Source organism: Drosophila innubila, assembly GCF_004354385.1.
Source record: "Drosophila innubila isolate TH190305 chromosome 2R unlocalized genomic scaffold, UK_Dinn_1.0 1_C_2R, whole genome shotgun sequence".
Taxonomy (NCBI): domain Eukaryota; kingdom Metazoa; phylum Arthropoda; class Insecta; order Diptera; family Drosophilidae; genus Drosophila; species Drosophila innubila.
The window spans coordinates 22,578,398-22,590,460 of record NW_022995374.1 but is presented as its reverse complement, the minus strand read 5'-3'; the positions used below and the strand labels follow the sequence as shown (position 1 = coordinate 22,590,460).

The 12,063-nt window shown below is 38.9% G+C and overlaps 1 protein-coding gene across 5 annotated transcripts in view; it reads right to left on the bottom strand.

Annotated features, from left to right (window-relative positions):
* Nucleotides 1-4,014: 4,014 nt before the first annotated feature.
* The window catches only part of LOC117783292 (protein unzipped), a 34,744-nt gene continuing 26,695 nt past the window's right edge, over nt 4,015-12,063 (bottom strand). For all 5 annotated transcript variants that reach the window (XM_034620632.1, XM_034620630.1, XM_034620634.1 and 2 more), the window contains 3 exons: nt 5,067-5,862; nt 4,662-5,008; nt 4,015-4,600 (listed from right to left, as the gene is read on the bottom strand). In XM_034620632.1, coding sequence (XP_034476523.1) covers nt 4,181-4,600; nt 4,662-5,008; nt 5,067-5,829 — 1,530 coding nt within the window. In that variant the 5' untranslated portion in view covers nt 5,830-5,862 and the 3' untranslated portion in view covers nt 4,015-4,180. The remainder of the gene's footprint in view (nt 4,601-4,661; nt 5,009-5,066; nt 5,863-12,063) is intronic.

Here is a 12,063-nt window from a genome sequence, read left to right as displayed (position 1 = left end):
CACAAAATGTTAATGCAAATGCCTAAAAAAAAAAAATTATGAAGCGTAAACAGAGTCAACGGAGCTGCACGTAAATTGCACAAAGTGCACTTTGAGTTCATATTCACGTGTGTATTATATACACACACAAACACACTCATAGATAGGTCAGAACCCGTCGGTGGACTGCAGTCTTCATGCCTGAATGCAGATTACAGATTGCACGCCGATATGTGAGAAGCCGCCAAGCTGAAAACCGGCCGGGACTTAAAAAAAAATTCAGTTAACGCACGTCAAATGGAAAACCGTGAAAAGGGGTTGCAGGTGGTTGCCAATAGCTGAAAGTGTTTTGCGGGGGAATCGGCTTTTGTTTCAGCGTAGCGAAGCATAAAAATTGGTTAGTCCAACGCCAGCCGAGCACAGCGAAATGTAGTCCACCATCCAGGATGAATTCAACTCATCCTCAGGAGCATCGTCAACTGGGCGAATAAAATATGTATGCTGATTACTTACAACGATAAATTGTGCTAACAATTTTGTTGTTGCAATTTATGCAAATGAATCCAAAAACCGCAACAAAGCAAACGATGAATTCTAATTAGCAGGTGCCACATGTGAAAAGTTTGTTTGATATCAATTAGCTTTTATATAGTATAATTATTTTTCAAAACAATTTAAAATGCCAAATATCACAAGTATTTGTAGTCTTTAAAATTCAAGTTTTACCTTGAAAAAATTTAGTGTTAATAATATGTAAAATAGAACAGACCTAATAAGACTATATAAGACAGTTGCATGATCCCTGCGGACGGCAGTTCGCGTTAGTGACGAAAGCAGCACGAAGGGTGCGAAAGGCGACTAACTATATATACAGCTAAGTTGGAAAATTTGCTACGACTGTCCGATCAGATCAAGTTATATACCGATCGAAAGGTTTAGTCCTAACTTACGAAATGGCATACTAAAACTTTTTCTAATTCACCTGGGTCATGAGATACGGGGGTGTAAGTGGGAGGGAAAAATTTGTATGATCGCAGCTTGTGGAGCCGTTGGCGCTTTTTGGTAAAATTATTTATTTTTTAAGAATTCTTATCAAAAATACTCGTCGATTGATACCTCGATGACCCAAATCCGTTAACTGGTTCAAAAGATAAATAAATTTGAAATTTTTAGTGGACTTCTCAAAATGAAATGAAAAGTTAGTTTCTTTGTTTGTCTGTTTGTCTGTTTGTATCAAAGCGCTTAAAAAGCTAAGATGTAATGATGGGGATTTATTCCCGCCAGTTTAGCGGGAAAACGCTAAATCCCGCTAAAATTGAAACTCCAACAGTTTCCAAACCATAGAAGCTGCGCAAAAAGTAATTTTTATGTACAAAGAATCTCACCCTTTTTGCTCACAGTGCACAATGCCAATTTTCGCTTTTTTTTTATTAATTTATATTTTTATTTAAAATTTTTAGATTAAACTGAATTTTGTTCGTCACAAAATTGGATATCAGAAATTTTGGGGCTAGAAATAGCTTTGGTCACTAGACTTTTACCTCGTGTAGAGGTTTTTTTGTGGGATTGAAAATATACTCGCATAATATAAACTTTATAATAGTAAGTTATGCCAAAGTATTTTTGATTAAAAACCTTTAACATGCAAAACCTAAACTACATAAACAATTGTTTTTCTATGAAAGATAATGTACTAAGATAGAGGCATGTACCAATAGCCAGCAGCCAATTTGGGTTCACAGGTTAATCAACTCTTCGATAAGATGTTGCCGCCCCGAAAATAGTCCAAAACCTTCAGTTACAACGCGTTGTGCGAACGTGAAACGTGCTTGGCTCATAGTCATAATACTCTGGAACAACCCAGCCCCAATGTGGACGCCCCCAACAACAATGTTAGCAGTTCAATTGGCATCAGCTGGAAACTCGTTTACAAATCTCCTTCATGTGGTCACGCTTTAAAAATATAACGCACAAACAATACATACACACACTACTACAAAGAAAATAAATCTAATGCAAAAAAATTCCAATTTTAAAAATAAAAATAAAACCGCTTTTTGGAGGCTTTTTGTTTGGTGGCAGCAACAGCGCAGAACCGACACTCGATTTGATGTGTAATAAAAAATCGTGGCAGTGCCTGCGATAAGTACGTGTACACCTATAACTCGCAGACTCGCATTTATCATTATCGCAGCCCCACGGTTCCAACGTGTTTTGCATTATAATCGAGGCGACCCAGCAGACTGCATGGCAGTTCCATTTGCTAATTTGTTATTTAAATTATCAACAACAATAACAGAGATACAAGTAACAATTTCAGACTGCGTGCTGCTAATTAGCTGGCTTTAAAAGCCGGTCTACGATCTCTTTTGTGATTTCTTCTTCTTCTCGCGGAACCCGCCTAGAATTGCCGACTCTAAGCTTCGTATGAGTAATGGACGGGAATTATCTGACAGACCACAACCAGCTTTAGCTATGCTATTGTTTAGCTGTCTAACTGTCAACCGTTTGCTATAATTGGCTGCCACCTGACAAAAGACAAAATCAAATAAAATAATAAAGAATAGAGGATCAGCAAATGCAGGTGTCGCATGTGTTGTAATTGGGCAATAAATGTGAGGCTAATGGCGCGTTGTGTCGGGCATATATCATAGAGTTAATTAGAGGTGACTTATATGGAATTGAAGAAACCGTTTCGAGGTGCCAGACTAACTACAATATCATTTCAATAGTACAAACAATAGACTTATGAAGTAGCATTACAATTACCCAATGTCGAGTCTGATCTGTTTAATTTACAATGAATTTAAATTATTTAAATCTCAAAACAGATACAATTCTTTATCGTTCCAGCTCCTTAGTTATTCCAAGGTCCGATGATGGCTTGTTAAAGTACAAGCTATGTTACGCCAACAAGTCAAATAAATACTTCCATCCATCCATCAACTACGTTTTACTTATGAATGCCAAGTTGAGCAAACAAAGTAAATGTTTACAAATCAAACACAAATGTATACAATTTCAATTCATATTATATCATCAACAGCAACTTGATCAGCTTTAAGGAACTTGTTTGCTGTATGCTAAAATCAATGATAATTTAGTTAACAAGTTTGAGCCAGATGATACAGAATTCGAGAAAGATTTGGTTTAGTATGCGAATAACTTGAAAAACAGTAAATAATATCAACAGTTCCAGTTTGCCAATTATAAAATCAATACTAGAATTTTGTCAATTTCAATTTACAAGCTTTATTTGATTTCAGTTTTTATGAAATTATACTTCAGAGATTCTTCGAGTATCGAATTTAAACTTATTTAAACTTATTGAAAAAAAATAATATATTCAACTTCAAAAAATAGATACAGCGACAAAGAGGGAGATTATCAGAGAAATAGAGCAAAATATATTCAAAGTTCGAGTGAGAAAGAAAAATAGTAACTAATTTACATATATTTGGAGTGTTTCACTTATATAATACATAGATACTTATGTTGTACATAGATTTTACATTTTAGACATACATATACATCATATATCATAGAGCATAATGTATATTACCCATATACAAACATATTTCAGCCCTACTACATACATATATATTCATCGCCAGATCATTTAATTAATTATTTTTCTACAACTTATTATGAATTCTTGTTGCGCTCACTTAACAAACTAAATGACGAAGCAAATTAAATGTTAAAACAAAGCAGCTTACAAATATGTAAATATTGTTAAGATACATATGTATATGTAGAAATATATATATATATATAGATATATGTTTTTTGATTCTTTTTCTTTTGTGAGGGGCTAGTTTAGGAATGTTTTGTTTTTCTTAAAATTCAATTTGTTTTGCTACGGCATTTACTTTAATATATATATATAGAAGAAGAAGCAGCCATGGGACAAGTATAAAAAATATCAACTTTTGTTCACTTCATACATTTAATGAACCACCCACCCACACAGAAAGCTTATCTATCCGGTTTCATTTCCTGGCATTCTATATCTATTCTATGTCTGTCTGTTTATCTTTCTGTTACTGTTCATGTGTGTGTGTGTATGTGTGTGTGTGCTTGTATGCTCTCACGACACGCTCTCAAAGACGGGTACAACAGGTACAACAACAACAATTAAACGCTATGCTAATTGGGAGACCCTTCTGCCTCAGCCCTCCTCAGGCTCGGCCATTCCCATCTACAGATTCAATAGCGTTAAGATTAGCGTTGTCATTAGAACTGCAGCTCCTGTGACTCCCGTGGTTGTTGTTGTTGTTATTGTGGCTCCATTGTTGCCGCCGACTCCGAAGCCAGCGAGCGCCGCATCCTTTGAGGACATGTTCTCGGGCGCCTCGTGTGAGTTCACCTCATTGTTCGCAGTCGAATCATTCAACGTTTTCTCCAGCGAGTCCGGTCCAGAATGCTTCACACCCACATGCTCCACACGCACCAGTGGTGGCTCATGAATGGGCGTCGGTTCGTTGGTGCTGGTGGTTGTTGCATGCGTCGTTGTTGACGTTGTCGATGTGGTTGTGGTTGTGGGCACCACGGTGCCGTTCTCAATCCAATAGACGGGGCTGAACTCCATCTTCACGTCCTTCAAATAGCTCTTACGCACCTGTGGATTGATATATATCGTTTTAATTGGTTGCTCAGATTCAAAGGGATTTGCTGCTTACCTCGGCACTAATCTTTCTCGAGACGCTTTCGCTGTCGTGGTAGAAAGCAAAGAGTTTGGCAACGTAAGGTGCATCCAGGGTGACATAGTTGCCGCGCAGCGTCACATTGATGGCTGTGCCGGGCCAGAGCTTCGAGTAGACTGCCTTGTTCTCGCGTCTCTTCTCGCCGTGCTTCAGTGCCCAGTTGATCTCAGCGGGAACGGCAACGTTCTTCTCAAAGATCTTGGTGGGCAAGCCCTTGGCGACGCCCTCGTGGGAACCCCAATACTGCAGATAGTCGAAGCTGTAGCTCATCACCATCTCCATGGTATCGTGTGTTTCACCGGTGTTCTCCAGTCTGCCGGTAGCTATAAGATAGAAATTGTCAGTTTATAAGAAGATTCAATACTCTCGATCTCCACTTACCCAGCTCTGTGGAGTTCTCGCGCATGGTAGTGTGACTGCGATCCAGCTTAATGTCCCGCAGCTCATAACGATAGGGTTCCGTCTCGACCAGCAATTCACCCTCATCGTAGTACTTCTCCCGCTGATCCTCCACCACCTTGATCTTGCCCAGACCCTCAGCCTCCAGACGTCCTAGGTTAAAGTCCGCTCCCCTGTGCACTTCGGCTCCCTCGGCGTTAAGCTCATGCACCGCCCGATGGCGTCCAATATAGGATTCATCTCCGATGCGTATGGCTCCCACAGGAATACCCACATTGAACTTACGCCAGGGCTTCCAAGCGATCTTGCCCAGATGTCCCTTGTTCATCAGCACATCGAAGTGCTCATTGTTGTTGCGCTTGGATAAAGCTGCCACACACACATGCTTCTGTTGCACCTTCTCGGTGTGTCCAGACGTTGGCATTCCGTCGATTGTCACACGACAGACGTAGATCGGATAATGCTCATCCTCCGATATGTACTTGCCCCCCTCGACGGCATATTGCATCTGATTGGTATCCCTTGGATCGTACGTCTCCCAAACCAAAGTGCTCGACGTGACGAGCTGTCCGAGCAGCGTCGATGCAGTCTTGTATGTCTGCACTGAATGCACATGTCCTTCAATAGGTGTTATCAATTGCAGCAATGCCAGCAGACATCCAATCCCGATCAGGGACATACTGGAACTGCATTCATTCATTCTCCTGATTGTACTTCGCTTTATTTGATTTTTGGTTCTGCTCATTTTGTTGTGCCCACTGTGTGTTGAGGAAAAGTTCTGCAAAAGAATAAAAATAAAGTGTTTTAAATATTTTAATAAACAAATATTAAGTAGGCACTATTTACATTAATAGCCTATTTCCACGACAGCACATTTGGCACATTCGACGCCATTTGCAACATTCGTCCCGAATGTGTACATTTCAGTACAAATTCCGAATGATTATTTTGGCTCATTCATAATGAAGGTTAAGATTCGCCCCGGCGAATTTTAATATTTTTTTATTGAACGCCCGATTTTTATCTATAAACTCAAGAAAAACAGCAATTATCAACCATCTGTATTCTTCAATAAAAACGGTAGGCATTAAATTTGCGCCAACTATAATATCCAAATAAATATTGAAATATGGTTATTGTCAGCCTTTTTTAATTTGTGCACAGAAACCGAGCAGCTGATTTGTTTTGGGTGAATATCAAATGTCTTAATAGTTTCACATTTGGTCGTGGAAAGCAAAAAAAAAAAAAAAATGAGCCACATTCAAATGTGAGCAAATGTGGCAAATGTGAGTGGTCGTGGAAATAGCCTGTAAGTCAACTTTAACTATTTTTGTCGGAGTGAAAATAAAAGTTCTAGTAGTTGTTTTGCAGTCTGTGAGAATTCATTTCATTCTCTCTAAGCCAGTAAAACAACAACAAACTTTTCCGTTCAATTTCCAGCTAAAACTTTGTCTTCATCAGCTGTCAATCCCGCTATAAACACAAATAGTATTGATTTAGGCGTCAGAATATCTTCACTTAGCATCCTTAATAGACTGTCCCTAACCGCTGACATGGCTTTCAGTTAATAGCGATGCAGCCAACTGCCAGTGGCAACCAGTGAAACCGCCGACGTTCATGACATGACATGAGGAGAGACGCCTCCCACCTCCCACTTCCCATCTCAAAGGCATAAGCAGAATCAGACCGTAACCGAGTCGAGACCAAGTCGGAAGTTCGCTTGGACGGCTCCTACTCCATTTGCAAACATTTGCGTGCGTTTAGGGGGCGGGAGGTGGCCCATTAAAAGCTTAAATGGGATAAACAATGCCTGGCAAAGATGTAACGGAACCACATCAGGCAACCAAAAACAATTCGTGGGCGTGGCAACATTTTACAACAACTTATTTGCTTGCCCAGCGGGTTGACCATGTCCGACAGACGTCTCTGATCATTAGACGCGTCAATGTCAGCGACAGACTCAGGGACAGAGACACAGACACGTCCACTTCAGTTCTCAGACTGGGGAATACATGAGTCCAAACATTGTTGTGCTCGCCATGGGAGTTCGAGCTGTTTTACCAATAAATTTGTCGCTTGTTTGTGCAACTTCATCGCCACAGACACATGGCGTATACGTAACTTGGAAAAAGTTCTAGACGAGAGCAATGGACTAGGAGTTACCCTGCATAAACTAGTTGGAAATAGAAGATACAATAATCATGGCATCGGTAATTTTCAAAAAAAAAAATATATTTATATATTTTGTAAGTGAATACAATTTCGATAGAGGTTAAACCATTATCAGAATCACATTCCGATATTCGATGGAGTTTTGATAAAATTATTAGAGTTCAAAGTTTTTAAAAAATGTCAAGGGGTTAGCAGTAAAATAATTTTTTTTATTTATATTTGATTATAATTGTAATTGATTTTGTTAAAAAAATTAAATATTCCGAATATACAGCATTTAGATGCAGAGTCATTTCGAACAAAAAAACGGATAAGTTTAAACAGAGCTAAAAAAGCTTCAAGGTTTTTAAAATACTAAACTGGTACTGAAACTCAGTATGCCACAGTTTTACACTTTTTATCGATACAGGGTATAGAAAAATGCCGCACCGGAAGTTGACACGACGCCATGTTTATTCATTAGCAGCCATTGTGAAGAGGATAGCAACTTGTATCCTGCCAGTGTCCACTGGAGGTCCGTTCACTAGTTTGTCTTCGTCTCGTGTCGTGTCGTTCTCGACACTGTGCATTGTGTTGTTGTGCTGACTTTCTCTTCGAGGCATCAGTCTAACCTTAGCGCTTGACCTTAGGTGTGTGTTTGTACCTCCCTTTTGTGCAAGTATCCCCCCTTTATCCACACAATCAAAATGTCCGTTGGCTGTCATTGTAGCCGCTGTCTGCAACGGATATGAGATGATAAGGTTACATGCAACATCATTTGTTTGCCTGACAAATGATGTGTTATTGTGATAGTGTTTCAAAAGCCACCGTCGGGGCATGCAACTTTCGAGTGCCTCGAAAAGGGGCGTTAAGTTCAAGTGACGTGAGTCAAAATTTAAATAATTCACGGCTTGAGTGTGTAAGTGTTGTCTTGTGTTGTGCTGTGTTGTCTTGTGAGCTGTGGCTGCAGTGACTGAGCTGTTGCAGCAAGTGATGGATGACGAAGCTGCTACTGAAGACTTGAAAGGATTACAGCGATTAGAAGATGGATTCGAAATGTAGCACATTAATCTGTCTTTAGTATGATTTGAAGGAGTACAACAATAATATAAATTCTATAAAAGTTACTTCAAATTGTAGCAAATGTCATGTTTCAATTTAAGTTGTCGGAACTGCAAGAATTTAATTCTTTAAAATACATAATTATTTTGGCATTACTTATAGGCAGTTGAGCAATTTAACAGAGCAAGTAAATTAATTTTTATTGATAACATAGTATAAGTGTTTTAGGGTATTAACATTGCATATATGTTAATAAGAAAAACTACACATTGTTGAGAGATTAAAAATTACTGATTAAAACTGAACGCTAACCTTTAAGCTTTAAGCTACTTGTTTGATCATTTTTAAGACAATTGTTGGTCATACTCGTACTTGAGACTGTGTGCAACAATAAGATACTCAGTCACTTTGCAACTTGTTACTTAATGCGTTCAACTATTACGCATGGGTAAAAGAAACCGAATGAGAAGTATTGAAGAAGAACCCTTGAGCGGAAGTAACTGTCATAAAGTGCAGTACGCTTAACGAGGGAGGGCGCAGTTATGTGAAGTAAATAACAAGACCATAAATTGACCTCTGGTAACCGCATAGTTGGCCCCCTTTCTGCGCATGGCAATAAATATGCTAAAAATAGCTATGTAAATTAAGTAAGTAATGCAACCCAAGAAATTTACTTATACATTATTTAAGGCGCAACATTGTTGCAGCACTGAGTCTCAGCACGTTGCAGATAATGACCCAAGTGTAGACCCTGCCTCGCCAGAAATCAATTGAGCTAGCTGCTGGGAAAAACTCCGGTGAAAGTTCACGTTGCCTTTTATTAAATGAAATGGTTGCAGCTTTGCAACTTTTGTGGGCAATGTTCACAGTTGATTTGGGGCGGGGAGGGGCAAGGCAGCAGGTTGCAGACATTTGGTTGGGTTCATTTAGATTTACGAGTCTTGTTGAAAGGTCTGCGGGTGCAGTGAGGCTGAGACTGAGGCAGAGGCACTGCGCCACTTTAATTGGATTTTATTGAACTTTGACCCTCATAGCTGAAGTAACTGCAACAAGTTGTTGATGTTGTTGTTGATCGGACTGCCGATAGGCAAGCCAGATGCATATGCAACAAACATCCAAACACACACACACACACACACCTATACACTGAGTTATGATCCGTTATGCTTGCTGCTCAGTTCTCGCATCGCGTCATGAGGGCGACCCGCGCTTCAATCAACTCAATTTGCCACTGCACAAAGGTTTACGGCATTGACACCACAATGATCCGGCGTACGACTGTTCCACACTTGATTTCTCACTTCAGAGCTGAGAATCGTTTAGAGCTGAAGTTTGTTTAGTTTTTTATGCACTATTAAAGTGCCAGAGTTCAGTGCACTTGTTGGGGCCATTACATAATCGCTTGATTACTTCGTAAACAAAAATTAATTAGAAAGTCATTAAGAGCCATTTGCCCCAACCGAACCGTGTGCCGTACCGAACTGAGTTCTCTGTACGTGATGCCGTCTAAGGTTGGGCGTGGGAATGTAGCAAAAATAAAATATAATGGAAAGAGAGAAACACAAAACAGTTTCTAACTCATTCCCAGATTTACAGTGATGCTCTCCGTTTTATAATTGATGTAAATGAAAAAGTTGTCTGTAAAATTCAATTACTATTGAGAGCTTTCCATGAAAACTGTAAGAGTGTAGTAGTTAAAGCTTTAGGGCATTGGGAAATTCAAGTGCTGATTTGATTAAGCAATAAAACAGAGATTTCCATAGACGAAAAATGCTGAACAGATTTAATTTTGGGTCACTTTACTGATTTCTCGAGTTCAAAAGTCATTCGACTTCAGATTTCCTCTGTAAATTGCATACTCATGCTAATGTGACGGAGAATTTAATTAAATTTATTCGTGCATACAAAATAACTACAAATAGATTCAAATCAAAGTTGATAGAGAGAGATTGTGGAAATAAATAAATATTGTTGTGCTTTAACTATTGCTAAAGAATAATTAGAAATGTTCAACAATTGCATTTACACAGATTGAGCAATAACAAATGAATAACATATGAATAATATGAATATTTACACAACTGTTCGTGCTACGCTTTCAAGTCAAACCGATTGAGTAATTGCGAGTGTGCTCCAATTGGAAAACTAGGTACACGATCGACAGATCTGTCCATGATTACATTCAATATTCGTAATTATAGTTGAATGTAATCTGTATCCGCAGTCTATTGAGCCACTAAGCAATGCCTGATAAATGCATTTTCAATTTGCAGTAGAAAACTTAATTGATAGTCCACTGTGGAATTTGGTTTTTTTTTAGTTTTTGCTCATTTTTTCAGCTGGTTTTTCTTGCGTTTCCTCAATTATTGGATGCCTGTCGCAGGGAAAGCTACGACACGATCGTGTCACAATTGAGTTTGAATGTGAATAAAGTTGAGTTTCGCGAAATGACGTCAGCAGTTGCTTTGATGATCATCAATTCAAATTGTGGGTGGCAACAGCGGCGCAAAGTGCACCTTGGGTTGGGCTCAACTGCATCTACATCAATTATAATGTAACTGCCCCTTAATTTTTTTATAGGGTGTCCCGAGGCCAACCGGTTCAATCTGTAGACAAGTTTTATAATTGCTCATTGGATTTACAATTATTGATAACAGGTGAGGTGATGATGTCGTCGCCCACCTTATTTACCTACTGCGCCTAGTTCTCTCCTCCTCCCCACCGCACCTACGCTAATTGTCCAAATAGAGTTATCGATTGTTTATGCAACAGTTGCAAACACAATTCTCCACCTCAGCTTGAGGCAACGAACTACAGCGAAGCGGACAGTTCTTCCAATCGCTTTGCGGCATGTGCCGCAGTTTTTCTCTGATGTTGTCTGTGGCAGGCAAAATCAAAGAAAAAACCAAAAACGAAATTACAGCGTTGCTTTTCTTGTTGCTCTTTTGGCTCAAACAGTTGTTAACTTAATTAAAGTGTACGGCGCAAAGGTAACAAGAGATAAGCACCAAAGCAGCACGTGGTCTACGCTGAGGCGACTTCTAAACATGCTCTACTGCTTTGGATAAAATAATAAAGGTTTTAACAAATTTAGAGATAATTTGATAACATATAGTCAAGTATATGTTTTGTCAAATTTAAATATTTTATTTTGTAAAAGAACAACCATATTTTTGGTTGTTTTATTAATATTGTTCTACACAGATGTAAAAAAAACATTTTTGGTATATTCTTCTATATGTTATATCTCCCATTTCTCCCTAGAGTTTTTTCTTTATAAACACATCAGTCCCTGCCGTGTGTCATCCACTGCAATTAGGTTTTTTTCGTAATAATAAATTCAAATAATTTATTTGCTTATTTATTATATTTATAATTTTCTTTGCTTTTGCTAGCTCTTATTTTTTTCATTTCACATCACACAAATATTTCTGTGCACATGTCACGATTTCTTGTACTCTCTTCTTCACAGTTTTTTGGTGTTTTGTTTGCTTTTAAGACTTTTTCAACTTTGATTTATTTTCGTATTTTGTTGGACACTTCAGAGCATCGCAACTGTTTGGGCAGCTGAGCCTCAGCTTAACTGGCAAACGATTTCACACTTTCCACACCCCCTCTGCTGAATTACAGTAGCGTCCATTTGCATGTGCATCTATTGCTGTTGCATCAATTAAGGCGTCTGGAGAACCACTAGGAACACTCGTTAGCGGCAGATTGGGCCAGAACGAGCCCATTAAATCGACTGCAGTTTGCACGTGACGCACGT